The sequence below is a fragment of the Leptinotarsa decemlineata genome, unplaced genomic scaffold, assembly GCF_025532065.1.
Source record: "Leptinotarsa decemlineata unplaced genomic scaffold, Ldec_3_MD MMD2_P_RNA_scaffold_11, whole genome shotgun sequence".
NCBI lineage: Eukaryota > Metazoa > Arthropoda > Insecta > Coleoptera > Chrysomelidae > Leptinotarsa > Leptinotarsa decemlineata.
Window position 1 is genome coordinate 6115905 of NW_027412525.1, and position 15360 is coordinate 6131264.

At 35.0% G+C, this 15360-nt stretch overlaps 1 protein-coding gene across 2 annotated transcripts in view; it reads right to left on the minus strand.

Annotated features, from left to right (window-relative positions):
• Nucleotides 1-761: 761 nt before the first annotated feature.
• Nucleotides 762-15360, minus strand: part of Ir8a (Ionotropic receptor 8a) — a 465956-nt gene continuing 451357 nt past the window's right edge. Inside the window, exons 11-12 of one of the 2 annotated variants that reach the window (XM_074170479.1) lie at nucleotides 2156-2277; nucleotides 762-1132 (exon numbers count right to left, since the gene is read on the minus strand). In XM_074170479.1, coding sequence (XP_074026580.1) covers nucleotides 834-1132; nucleotides 2156-2277 — 421 coding nt within the window. In that variant the 3' untranslated portion in view covers nucleotides 762-833. Of the gene's footprint in view, nucleotides 1133-2155; nucleotides 2278-4537; nucleotides 5225-15360 lie in introns of those variants that run through there. The other variant, XM_074170487.1, reaches the window with a different exon arrangement.

The window sequence follows — 15360 nt, forward strand, 5'->3', positions numbered from 1 at the left end:
TTTAAACAATAGCCCAGCATAGTCAGTCATAATAGCTAGTCAGTCAAGACTACCCATCGCTTTATTATATATATATATATATATATATATATATATATACTGCATCAGGTATATATATATATATATATATATATATATATATATATATATATATATATATATATATATATATATATATATATATATATATATATATATATATATAAATTTGTCTGTATTTGTACTGCATCAGGTACTATTCTTCGTGTATGGTTTTGTTTAATATATTGAATGTGAGGTCTTGTTGTACCAGTGGATCAGTGTTTTCTTGGTTTGGCCGATATAGCATTTGTTGCAGTCCGAGCATTGTATACTGTATATCCCGTTTTGGTCTTATTTTTTGTGTTTGGCTTGTATGTGATGTTGATGTTCAGTATATATATATATATATATATATATATATATATATATATATATATATATATATATATATATATATATATACAAGTGAGCCACTTCCATTATTGAAAAATTACGGTTGAAGTAAGGTCCGCGACAAAGTGAGGACCAATATACGGACCTCACTTTGTTTAGTGAATCAAATAGTTGTAATGAGTATCTCACCACAAGATATTGTCATTTAGCAAAAAAAAAAAATTGGACCTCATTTGGTATAAAAACCCGTTCAGCGTATATATTTCGTAGATGGAAGTAAACAAGGGCATATAGAATAACCGTGGAATGACTAAATTGGAAATTGGTAGAACTAATAAGAGTCTACAATTCTTAGTCAACTTTAATTTCAGATGGTATGTATCTAATATGCTTCCTAAGTGCGAACTATTACAAATAAACTAATATTTAGCAGAGGGAGACACACGAGGTCTTGCAAGTGGATACAATGTAACATGAGACATTTTAATTTCATGGCGCTCTCTTTCGATTGTCTTGTCGGAGTTGACTGGTATGAATGTGCTTCCTATGGTGATCATATTACTTTCAAGTGGATATGGCTTTTGTCTGAGAAAACGAATTGACTGGGGTTGTTTATTTTCTTGATTATGCTGTCGTTTTCTTCTGTAATATAATACCTCTCCAGCCAGAGTTATCATTGCCAAAGCCAAACCGAACAGTGTAGCAATGAACACGCCACCTACAACATGATGATTATATGAGGATTTTGATTTTCAACTCATTATACCTCTCATCGAAATAGTTCAATAATTTATTTCATTCATTTGAATAGTACAATACATTTTTCATTCGAATTCTAAAATTATAACGTGCAGCTTATGATCATCGTCAAATCGAAACCGAAGAAACAAATAGAAGAGTTTGCATAAGATTTTATTTATTGAACTGAAGCTGATAACTATTTTTATTACGACTGTAAAAGAAATCAGGAGTTGGCAGTGTAACTGAAACTTTTCGATTCATGGAAATTAGAAATGAAGATTGTTTTTCAGTTTCATCGAGAAATGAATGGAAAAAATTAAATGTTTTCAAAGAAACCATTTCATTTTGAGTATAGATTCAGTTACTTGCATTCAAAGGTTTGAAGCTTACTACAGTTCAATTGAATTTTGTCAGTTCCTCCAAGCATAAATTTATTCTCAAAATTTGAAATATTGAACGGGATAAAAAATTTGAATGTCTTGAATAATTGATGAATTTCTAATCAGTTTCAGACACTATAAACTCTGACAAGAGTCTGATTGATGAAAGTACTGTTGTCTAATCGTGAAACCATGTAACTGTGAATGAAACTTTGTTCATTTCATATCTATGATTCTTCTCATATTCAATTTTCAATTGTAAATTAGATCAAAGATCGAATATATAAAATCAAAATTTTTGTTCGGACATATTGACGTGATACTTTCGAAATTTTTTTTCACATTATCTTATCATCTTCTCTGGTCAAGGCTCATACTTTATCGAGGTATAAATATATTACCTTTTCACAAGTTGAAACATTACTGGAAGGTTGAATACTCAAAAAACAGTAAGATATATTGACGTTTTCGCAAGAAATATCTCTCAAAGAATAATTAACTTCCTCAGTACCTTAAAATCGAATTTATCTCTTTTACGTAAATCATTTAGCTATTCCAAAATTTCCCTGAGATCTAAAGTGAACTGAACAACATAACATCAGTTCAGCTCGTATACCCACCTAAGCTCTCCAAAGTAATTCCCTCATTATCGTCTGTATTAGGACAGTGACCCTTAGCAGAATTATTCCAGTATTTGCCATGCAATTGGTCAAAGAATCTGTCTTTCTGCAGCAGTAAAATCCTAAAAAAATTATATTAATCACTGCATAATTATAGTGGTACGCATTTCTTGAACATATATGTTCAAGAAATGCGTATTTTCATTGATCTTCTTCAATACTAAATTTATGATGTGTTTGAATATGGTTAACAACGTTAAAGTGAATGGTGGAGTTTTTCATGATCGAAATGTTAACAGATCTCAGATGAGTGAATGTAGTTTGGAAATTAAAATACTGAAATGAAAATATTTGGAATTAGTTTATGAAAATACTATTAAAAAATATGATAGGAACTTATGAATATTCACAATTTTACAATGTCTCACATTTAGTGTGATTTTTCACAAAACTAGTGACTTTCTATTGATAATTTTTATAAACTCTATGCTGCAATTGGTAAATCTGAAAGATTGAGAAACAAAGTCAGATACAAAAGTTTTGAATCTATGTTGACTTTCAAATGAGTAGAGATATTCTGGCCTATATCCTAAATCGACAAAGATACACTGACATTTCAAGTTTCCTATGGTTCGAGATGAAGTCGTTTTTTGGTTTCATTAATAAACGGCGGATTGTTGAAAGGATGACTCAAAGGATGAAAGTATAAGAGTTGATTTGAGAGATGAGGTTTTGTTTGAGAGGTGACATGGTAAATTTTAAATGATTGAATATACATTTTTGAGTACATCAGAGACCACTTGAAGCTATTGCTCTGCTGAGACAAATCACATAGTCGTGGATTAGAACAACAGACGACTAGGTTATGAACTGAATGCTAATTTTTTTGTTGGAAAATGTACATATTGTTTATTTTATACATGAAAAATAAGTTTAGCAAATGTTCAAGATATTCGTCTTGAACCTACAGACAGTCGGGCAGTTTATTTTCGAACTCAATTCCAACATTTTGGATTTTTCCTGGGATATGTCTATCACCAGTTTTCGTAATTATGTCTCTGATTTTTCGTATTGTCTCAGATTGCGAAACATTGTGAACCACCTTCAAAAAAACGATAAGCTTCTGATTTGAAATAGCTCCAAAGGAAAATATCGAGAGCAGTCAAATCCAATGAACGCGAGGGCAACTCCAAAGAACCACACCTATCGATCTACATGACGGGGTATGTCTGATTGTTGGAAAATGGATTTTCGATAACATCTTGATTGTTGGACACAATTTAAAGATATACTCCATCAGTTAGATTTTTCTCTGGATATACCTATGGTTTTCTTGTATTTCTGCCAAAAATTTATTTTCTCGTGAGTTTGAGTGTGAACCTTTCGAAAAATATATAAGTTTATGGGAAAGAAAGTTTTTGGCTTTCTAATACTCCATCTGATACAAAAAAAAGGGATGAGAGAATCTTCCAAAGAAAGGGAGGAAGTAATCAATTTGAAAATAAGTAACTCTATACATGTATGTGTAGTTCATGCAAAGAAGTAACTTTCAGACACAAACTGAAAGAAAGTCCTCCTGAAACAGCTACTTCCATATAAACATTGAATTACACGAAAGAAACAAAATTCTTTCGAAACAAATACTTCTATATGAACACTGAATTATACATTAGATACTTTTCTCTACTCAGTTTGTATTTCAAACATTCGTTGTGGAATAAGAATCAGATATCATTCACATGAGTTCTACTTTGAATGAATGGTGATAAATTGCACTCACATGGAACACTGTCACCCTCACTGATATACACCGATGTTTCGCCTTAAGACACTTGCCCTAAGGCTCTTCAGTACCAAATTGGATAACATTATAGAAAATACACACACTTCATCCATGAATTACGATTTTTTAATGTCACGGAATAAGCTTGATCTGCTTATGTCATCGATGACATCGTAATGACATTCATTCACCTATTTGATTTAATCCCAGCCAAGAGGAATCTTATTTGAATTGAAGGGGTTATATTTTTAGGAGTGATTAATTTTTGGGAAAGAAAGTTTTTGGCTTTCCACTATTCCATCTCTACTCCTAAAAATATAACCCCTTCAATTCATATAAGTTTATGTCTGAGCAATATCGCTCATTATGGAAGTCGGCGTTTGATAAAGAAGATCATTCATTACTGAAACAAATAATTTTCATGCAGTTTCGATTTGTAATCAAACTTTTGGCAATGACTCACAAAACTGCATCCTTGTCTCTTGAGATTATTATTGATAGTGTCTTATGTAAAACTTAGCAGATATACTGTTTCAACAATACAACAAAAGGCAAATAAAATTATTAAAGATTTGGAAAAATCTGAAATGATATCAGAAAATGAAGTATGAATGATTTATATCACAATTTGGGGCGAGATTTTCATAGTGAATATCAGGTTTTGAAAACAGAAAAGGAATGTTTTTTGAAACTTCAATCACTCAAGAAAGCTAAGTATTAATATTCAATTTTTCCAATTGATTTTCTCAATTTGTAGGCGAAATTCATGAATACGACAAGTTACTGACTAATTGGACTTTTCATTCACATCATATTCTGACAGTAATTTATTGAACAGACAATTTTTTCATTATTCAACTGAAACAACAATAAAACATGAAAAACAAATATATTTGATTCAGAGTAGGTGCTCGAAATGACTATCATCCTGTTGAATAGGAAGATCCACTCTCTCTGTGGAATACTGCTTAGCATGCAATAATATTTTAGGCGTCACTCGTCGAAAAGCATCCCTTACTCTCTCCTTCATATTCTTCAGTATGGTTGAAGGAGTGTCGAAAACCTCATTCTTCAAGTATCCCCAGAGGAAAAAATCGAGACAAGTCAAATCTGGTGATCTCGCTGACCAATTTTGTGGTCCTACCCTTAAAATATCTTCATTCGGAAAGCACATATTCAAAAACTGTCCCACTGAATTTGAAATGTGCTGAAGCTCCACCCAGTTGAATCCACATCCATTGTCTGATATTTGGAAGTACATTCTCCAGAAGCTCAGGTAGATCATCCTGTAAATATTGTAAAAAATTTCGATCATTCAAGTTTCCATTGAAGAAGTATGAAGAATAATTCCTCCTCACACGGTAACAGACCATCTATTCTGGTAATGTAGAATGCGGAAACCAATAGGTGGTTCTACATATGTCTCGCTTGCTTTTAGTCAATTTTCATAAAGTACTGTTCTCAGTTTTTCACATTATGCCTTCAATCGAGGACTGCCTGCCCGGTTCTGACGATGCCCAGCAGGCTGAAACAGCTGTCTGCCAGTGGCAATTGAATTGAAATCAAATAAATTGAATGTTATGTGAATGACTGTAGTCATTACAAATATATCTAATTGAATTTTTCAAATATTTCAGTCCCTGAATGAAAACATCAGTTCACTTTATGAAATGAATATAATAATAGTTTAATAAATTTCTCAGACCTGACACTAATCAGAAAATAGAACTAAATTGAAACTCAATGGTACACAAAAAAAACTTCGTTTGGCAGATATGTTAACTTCAACTCAAACCACAATCTCACCCAAAAAAGTGTCATCATAGATTTAGTCGGTCGAACTATCAAATTTAGTAGTCTACAATATCGTGAGATATTCTCAACAAAAGTAAAAGAAACTACTAACTACCAATTCATTTAATAAATGAAATTATAACAAACGTACTTATAAAGTTATAACAGTTCGTTCTGAACAAAAATCTACATCCAAAGAAAACAAACGTGTAACAAGGTCCGTCAGAAAACATAAATAATATTGAAAAACATAATAACTAAATTTGCCATGATTCCCAGAATATCTTTGAAATCCCCTCCACTCCCCTAAAAAGTATAACGAGTATTTTGAAACATACCAAATAGATTTACAGCATCCCATGCCACGATAGTGATAAAGTTTACATTGACATGACTTCACAACTGCTATGAAATACAATTTTGCTTTAGTCAACATCTGCTCCTCATACAGTGTAGAGGTGCTATTTTACCTCGTTGATTTCTGACAAAGTGTCAAAGTTGATTATAAGATACATTCAAAGTGTCAGTGTGCCCATCATGGACAAAATATTGGTAAATTATATCACATGGCCATAGGTTATATACTTCATCAAAAACTAAGATTACAAAACAATAAAAAAATTGATAGAGTAGGCAAAAATAGAACAAGAGTGCAAATGAATAGCATCAGGGCAGCTGATAAATTAGTTATGAATACAGAACTCCAAAAAGAGAATTTAAAGGCATATATTCCAAATAACTTATTAACGAAGCAAAAACTATCAGTCGCAATACATATGCTCCCACATTAAAAACAAACAATACTTGTGTCAGATTTTAGATTTAAATTCAGACCAAGATTTTCCACCTGTTCACAGTGGCCAACCGACAAGAAATTATACACCAGGTATATGCATGTCTCAACAGACAAAGACTGAATATCTTCAAAAACTACACCTCACGATTTGATCTCCACAATTTGATCTTGTGGAGATCAAATCGTGAGGTGTAGTTTTTGAAATTACTATCGATCTTCATCAAGTAATGGCCGAATCAATCAGAAAAAAAAGACTAATATTCAGTATACAACCACAACAAAAACACCAATTCCTAACAGCACACATTGCATTGCGGAAATAGGAAACGTGCAAAAGAAATGAAAAGCGTCATCACTCCTTACGAATAAAGATAACCCGCCTATGTTTCCATTCAGATTTGGACCAGAGAATCCCATTTCTTCACCTTTCACAGTAAATAACAAATAATGAGCGAGAAGAATGTATAGCAGGGTTTTTATCAGTCTTGCAAAAAGTACTCAGCGTAGTTGATACGAGGAAGTTGATGAACTGGCAAAGACAGGCATCAGAAAAGGACAACGCATTGAAAATGAAAGTGGCGCTGAAGAATGTCTAAACTTAGCAAAGAGTGAGTTCAAGAAAAATTAGGCAACAGCATGGAAATAGTATTGTAAAAACTCTGCTACACATTATACCCGTTCAGTACCAAAAATCCCAGCGGGAATATGGCACAAAAAATGAAGTATGGTCGGAAAACAATTGTCACAATAACCAGAATGAAATTTGGGCATGCATGCTATTCAGCTCATCTTTACAAAATAGGAATCGTTGATTCAAACAAATGTGCTACGTGTAGGGGAGAGTGTTCCACAATCAGACACAAAATAGGTTTTGCTAAATATTAACCTTATTTATTGAGCAAACGAAAATATGATTGTCAATAATACAAATTAAGGCTGTGCATAAGGTTCTATGGTAGAACATACATCATTAACCAAAAAAATAATTCAAAAAAAGTTTGTTTAAAAATGAAAGGACAGTTATCTGATTGTGGAACATACATGTTTCACATCCAGACACGGCATGTTCCACGGCATGTATAGAAGAGGTGGTGGATCGATTTCTCCTACAAAATCAATATCATCATCAGAATCTTCAGTTACAAGCATCGCCGCGTTCTCATTTTCTTCGTCTGCTGAGTCTTCATCGAATCAATCAAGCTTTTTTTTCTCTCTCTATCTGTTTAGTTTCCAGGTCGATCTTTTCTGGAGTGTCGGTGGTGATAATACTTTTAGCTTTTTCTCTCTTTTTTCTCTGATTCTATCGTTCTTCAGCTTTTGGGTATCCTTTGAATTCTTGCGGGCTTACGAAAGTTTCTGTGTTTTGATTTTATGTGGGAGTTGTGTGTGAATTAACTGATGCTGAAAGTGAGGAGACTGACATATTTTCATTTCAGCTGGCGTCATCGATTTTTCTAATGCATTATTAACACAACCAGCTATTTCAAAAATAGAAACGGGTATCCCAGGGTGTTCTAAAAGCAATGTTTGTAAGGTAATATTGTAGAATGATTTAAAAGAAAAAACACAGAGGCATCTAACGGTTGCATCTTGTTATAAGTATGCAGTGGTAAGGTCAAAATGATCACTCCATTTTCCTTTGCTAAATTCATTCCTTCTATCGTCAGATGACTCCCGTGATTGTCAAAAATCAGGAGGGAGGGGTTTTCTTTTGTGCTGGACGTATGTTCAATGAAGTGCCTCACAACGCTTGGAAACAACTCACGAGTCATCCATCCAGAGTCGGAAACCGATCCCAAAGTACCATACGGTGCTCCATAAGTCACTTTTTTAACGGCACGAATTATGTTCCACAATCAGACAGCGTCTGATTGTGGAATACAGATGCTGTCTGAAGGTGGGACTTAAACCGTAATACAAAATTAAATTCAACTGTGAACTCCATACATAACCTACAAAAGTAAACTCAACAGATTGTTTTTGTACTACTGGTTCCAAAAGAAAAATTAAGGCTATAATATCAAATCAAGGATAGAAATAAAAGCTTACCAAGGAAAACAAGTTTTTTGTTGAAAAATGCTAAAATCCAAAAGAATAGCGTTACAACTTTGTTTACCAAAACTGCGTGTGTAACCCTACTTACTATCCGAACGAAAAATATCGAACTTGTGGCTGGAATTTCAAAATTACATGCTTTGTCTGATTGTCGAACATGTCTGATCGTGGAACATTCTCCCCTAACGTAACATCTGATATTGATCATATATTTTTTAAATGTTCTGAATATCCGGAACGAACCAAATATTTCATGGAAACATTAAGACGGGAAAACAACCTGAAGTTGTAGAGGAGACTTCATGTGATTTCTATGTGCATATGTCTTCACCCTTAAAATCCTTTCTTTCCGCGGTCTACCTATTCTGTGCAAAGTCACCCTGATGGACCCCTGGGTGTGAAAAGTAATATCCTAAAACCCGTTCCCTTGTTTTCGGAAATTGAGAAAAAAATGTTTAATTGCTGGCTATTGTGGACTATGCGTCCGACGGCCAAAAAAATCAAACATGCTGAATTATGATAATCACTACCATTGATTTGCTAGTTCGATTGACTGAACCTATGATGACACTTATTTTTGGGTGATGGGTGGTTTGAGTTGAAGTTTGAGTTTGATTTACCATTGAGTTTCAATTTTGTTCTATTTTCTGGTCAGTTAGACGTTTGAGAAATTTGAAATCATCCTGGTCCTGCTGCTGGATGAACGAGAAATATCAGCAAGACAAACCTCTGTTAGGTATCTTGCATAAATGTGTGTCGGATATATTTTTAAAATGCGAAATAAATAAAATCAAAGGAAATAGTTGAATCTAGACAAAATCCGATCACGTGTAAGAAAATAGACAATGGGTTAGTTCATTCCAAATATTATTTTCAATGGATAACAAAAATAATGATAACATAGTATAGATAAGATAACATAAGCAAAAAATAGAAAATAATACTGGCTTTGATTTATATGAAGAAATATGAATGAGAAATCAAGGAAAAATATATAAAATCACCAAATGGATGATGATGCAGATTGAGTATATATTGTTACGACAAGGATCCCTCCGGGGATCTGGATCTGGAACCTGGGTATTCTTACCATTCTGGCAAAATTTGCATCCGTATTTCAGGCATGGTCTTTTTGAGAGTCTATCTGCGTTTCAGTGACTCTTTCCTTTACGATGTTGAGTTTCAAAATCATAAGTTTGTAACTTCTCAATCCACTTAACTATATGTCTTTCTGGGGTTTTGAAGTTGAAGAGCCACCGAAGTGCTGAGTGGTTTGACCTGATCAAGAATTTACGGCCATATAAAAAAGAGCGGTAGTGATCCACCGCTTTGACTTCTGAGATAAGTTCTTTTCTAGTGACGCAGTAATTACTTCCGAATATTCCCAGGGACTCACTGAAGTAGCTAATGACGACTTCTTCTTCTTCTTGTAATGGAGAAAGTACTGCGCCTATTCCATGTTGGCATGCATGCGTCGAGTATAAATGAGCCCCCTTCATTTGGGAAATGCAGGATCGGTGCACTGATCAAGGCAGCAAAGCTTGCTGGCAGTCTGGGGACCAATCAAAGGGTGTTCTTTTTTCAGTCAAGCTATGTAGCGTTCTGGCAATTTTCCCAAAGTCCTTCATGAAACGCCGGTAATAGCTACAGAGTTCAAGGAAGCTTCTTACATCGTGCTTGCTCTTCGGTGTTGGCTATTCTTGCATTGCCTCGATTTTCTCTGGATCTGTTTCAACTACTTTTGAAGACATAACGTGTCCCAAGAAATTCACCACTTCTTGGGATTGATCTGCAAATGAGTATTCCATAGCCTCATGAATACACTCCTCAAGTTTGACAGATGTTCGTCAACACTTTTTCCGGTGACTATAATGTTATGTCATCAAGATAGATGAAACATGTTTACCAGGTGAGTCCTCTCATGTTGCGGGTGCATTGCTCAATCCGAACGGCATAAACTTGAGCTGGTATAAATCCATTGCCGGTAGAAAATGCAGTGTTCTCTTTATTCTCTTTGTTCTTTTTAGATCTAATGTTGAGAATCATCTGCATTCGGGCAAGACGTTCAGAGAGTCATCTATTCTGGGAAGAGGGTAGTTGTCTTTTCTGCTGACATCATTAAGCCTCATGTAGTCTACGCAAAATCTCGTCAATTCATCTTTTTTGGTCACCAACTCAACAGGTGACGATCAGAGGCTGTTTGATTCCTTGATTACTCCTTCACCTAACATGTCTTTGATGATAGATGAAGTTTCGTCCTGCTTTGCGAAGGTAAGTCATCTCGGTGGTTGGCGTATGGCCTTGGTATCGCCAGTATCCATGCGATGTTGAACTAAATCCGTTCGACCAATGATTTTGCCTTCACAAATAAAATATATAGTTCTCTTCCTGTACATATCGGGTGGCCTTACATAGTTCTTCTCCAGACAGATGGCTTCACGTCTTCCTAAAATAGTTGATGAGTTCCCTTGCGAGTTATTGAGAACGCTGTAGAGGGACTTCTTCTTTAATTCTGTCAATTTTCACGATCGGTTCGCAGGTGCCTATTACTTGCCCTTTCCTAAGAGTCACCCTGTTATTATTAGGGTTGATTATTTTTGCTGTAATGGTCTGTTTGTTACCATTTACGAGAGATCTGGACACGGAAATTCCTACTTCAGATCTGTTTGATGGCTGTATCATTGCTTTGCCCAGGCCGCGAGATCCAGCAATTTCTACCTGAATAATGTTCTCTTTGCTCAGTTTTCAATTTTATACCCTTGCTAGAAATTTGGACTCTCCACTGTCATTTCGACTTTTTTCTATTTTTTTCGAATCTTTCGTTCTGTCGATTTGAACGAAATATGATTCAAATTCTATAATTTTGATGAATACGAGAGTTCAATTTCATATCTTGCCCAGAAAATATCTGCATTGGCCTGTTACCAGAAAAAGAAATCAATACACCTCCAGAAATTCGTCTTTGTTGTTGCAAAGTTCATCTAGTTTTTCATTTCATTATCAAACTGATTCGGGTTTCCAATACGTGAACGTTAATATATCAGTAAACGAAAAAACCCATTTTTCTTCATTCTCATCATACTCGTATTTATTTTTTTAGAAGATTTTTATCCCAGTAGCTGCAGATGAGTTCGAATTATTTTTATGCAGTTTACACCCAACAGTGTGACTGTTGGATGTAAACTGTTAGATGTAGTTATGAAGCAGATAATAATTTTATATTCTTTATTTTCATCATCAGATGTGTAAATAACAAAAAACCATAATAACGATAACTAAATTCACAACAAAACATTATAACATTCATTGATTCTTCTCCATAATCTTTCAAGACAGATTTTGTGGCAATTTTAATAAATAGGGGATTTATGTTAGCACAACACTTCCGAATGGTATTCTCTAAATCCGCGTTCCGTTTACGGACCGCGAAAGGTTGACCCGCGGACCTCCCCAAATATCGTATTATATACCAATTACATATAAAAATTCGTAGATGTGAAATACCATACATTAATCAATTAAAATAACACAAATAAAATCTAACTTAGTACGTATTCTATTTCAAGTTGTTCAGTTAACCTGTTTCACCTACTAATGAAAAGTTTCCTATCTAGCCTATGTGTGTGCGAATCAGACTGATGCGATTTAAATATTTTCAAATCTCTGTTATGCACACGAAACATCCATAGATTGCACTTCGTACCATTTTTTCGGAAATATGTGCGGGAGCATTCCACAGCGCACCACGTAGTTATCTTACTTCAGCGTGCTTGCTCCTGTTTTGTTTTGTTGAAACAAGCACGAGCGCGTATCAAAATCGATAGTGGTGGAAGAGGGAAAGCACTGAATGCAGACTGCCGTCGCAGCACAAACAACGGAGTAACCGGATATTAGTTTTATAATTTCTGTCGTTTTCGTTCGTTTGATATAAAATATTTCTGTACCTACCTGATATGGATCCTAAAAAACGGACAGTCTACAGTGAGAATAGGTTTTTGGCAGAATGGATTGAACAATATTGCTTTACGCTGACTTATAGGCCTCAAGCGGTTCCAGTGTGCCTTATATGCAATAAAACTGTCGCTATTGTTAAAAGTGGAAATTTGAAGCGCCACTACGAAACAACTTATTAGCAATTCCACAAAAACTTCCCTCTTGGCAGTCAGGCTCGTAAAGAAAAAAATCAGACATATTTCAGTTCTTACGAAAAGAATACAAAATTACTAGTTCGTTGCATAAGCGACCAAGAAAAATCCACAGAAGCGAAGAATATCGTTCGAGATTAACAGACGCTCACCTAAAAGACACACTTCGAATTTGCTGTTCCTCTCGAGAACCAAACTAAAAAAACTGGCTCAAGACCGTCGGTATAGTTTCTCACATTAATGTGAGATGGAATTTATTTTCGTGCAAAATTTTTCCACTGCTAATCGTAGTTTTTCCGTTTTCAACAACGCTCAAACAAACATTGACTTGTTTTTCTTCATTATACTTTATTGGATTATGTGGTTTCTTAAAACAATTGTTTTCAATATCATTCCAATATCATTTTGAATAGTTATAAAACTGTAAGTCAATATTTAATTTTTAGAAATGTATGATATTTCAGGGTAGTTTGTAACTGAATTATTAGTCGGAAAGATGAACAAATTGGATAAAAAATCTACTAAAAAAAGGAATACGAGTGTAATAAGAATGAAGAGAAATACGTTCATTCGATTACCGACATATTAACGTCCATATATTGAAAATTCGAAACAATTCGACAATGAAATCTGAGCAAATTTTTTCTATGGCATATTTCGAAATAAAAAAAATATTCTTCGAGGATTAAAACAAAATGTCAAATTTTACAGGTTCAGAGTAGCACATCACGAAAGAAAAAAGACTGTTTTTCATTTATTTTTCAGGCATAAACCAACTACGAAGTCAAATTTTCATTATATCTATTTTTAAGAAATGAACTTTAAATGGTCAAGCCCGTCTCGGATATACCTACACAGTAGGTTGAATGGACTGACGCCTATCAGAAAACAACTACTCCACTGCCTAATACCACGAACAGCGTTGGATTATATCCGACAGGCGTCAATGCAGGAATCTTCACAGAAAATTTACTGCATATGGAATTGGCAATACAACTGAAAGAGTCAACCTTCAATTTTGGAACGGGCACACTTGCAGACCTGTTTCGGGCTCCTTAGCCACTCGTCAGTGCAAGATAGTGGCCATCATCGACCTAAAGTCAAGGATACTCCATCCATGCATAGCAAACACAGGAATACAAAGAGTAGCGAACTGAATGAAAAAAAACCTGCTGGAATTAGTCCCTCAGAAAACTTGAAACAGTACTATTGACACCGAAAAAGAAAGTATCCCCATCTACTTTCAATGTTGAAAACATGTTGTTATCACCAAGCAGGGCTATGAAATACCTAGGAATATGGATAGACACAAAGCTCACTTTTGCGAAACATAACAATAAAACCGTTGAGAGAGCAGAAAAGACAATGATCTGCCTTTTACCAAACGTGGAGGGCCCTAGAGCATTGAAGACGAATCTCTATGCAAGTGTAGTCCACTTAAAGTTGCTATACGGTGCTCCATCGTAAAAAAACGTTGAAAACGAAAAGATGTCGCCGAAACCTGCAAGAATTCAAAGAACAACATCAATCGAAGTGTGCTTACCGAATCATATCCACAGATAGTGTTGCCGTCATAGCAGGGTTTCCGTCGATAGAACTCTCAGTAAGAGAAAGATCGGAAACATACCATGGTATATCGAAACTACTTGCTAGAGAAAATTAGATGACGAGATGGCAAAGATAATGTATATAGACGCTGAACTGAAGTTACATTCTGAACATCCAGGAGTGATTGACTAGAAAATGTGGTAAAACAGATCACTTCCCGACACAACAGACTCTCTCACGGCGTGATTGTTTCAAAAACATTCATTCGAACGCCGGAAAACAGATTCTGACATGTTTATACTAAGAAAACATGGAGCACCTCCTCTTCTCATGCATCAGATAAAAAAGAAAGCGACAGGAATATCAGAAATACCGAAATCATCATTGATGCAACAAAAGTGATGACATCGCTCATCTCGGCAGGAGAAGGATGACGAATAGCATATAAAACCATAAGCATCAAAGAAACTGAAGAAAAAGAGAACAGAGGAAGGAGATGAAAAATTTGGAACAGTAAGACTGCTTGTACGAGGTGAAGGTTTAAAATATTATCTCGAAGATTCTCCCGGCAGAATACGATGAACTGATTTTTGGATTTTGATCCGTATTTTGTGTTTTTATCCCCAATGGAATTTATTTCACGACGCGACGTTTTGGCAAAGTCTCATTTGCCATCTACTGGTGATGTTTATTTGGTGTTGGCTGACCTTACTCGAATCTACTTCTTATTATATAGGTATAGATGTTGATGTTGACTTGAGTTTTCTTCTTGCTTTACTTTTTCTCCCTCTGAAGGTTTGAAATGTTAACTCACCATCTAGGTATAGATGTTGATGTTTATTTGGTGTTTGGAAGCATTTCCCCCGTTCGAAATGTTAACTCAAAGATTCTCACAGACAAATTAGCAGACGAGAGAAGAAAGGGTTTTATCGGGGTATAAAGGACTTGCACCCACCGGCCTAGGAGTCTCCAGCAGGCAACAGGAGTTGAACACCATCGAGACATCGCTACGAATGACTCACTTTTCAGAGAAAACTATGAAAACGGCTCACAAAATCACACACTGGACGCCGCACCTCCAGTC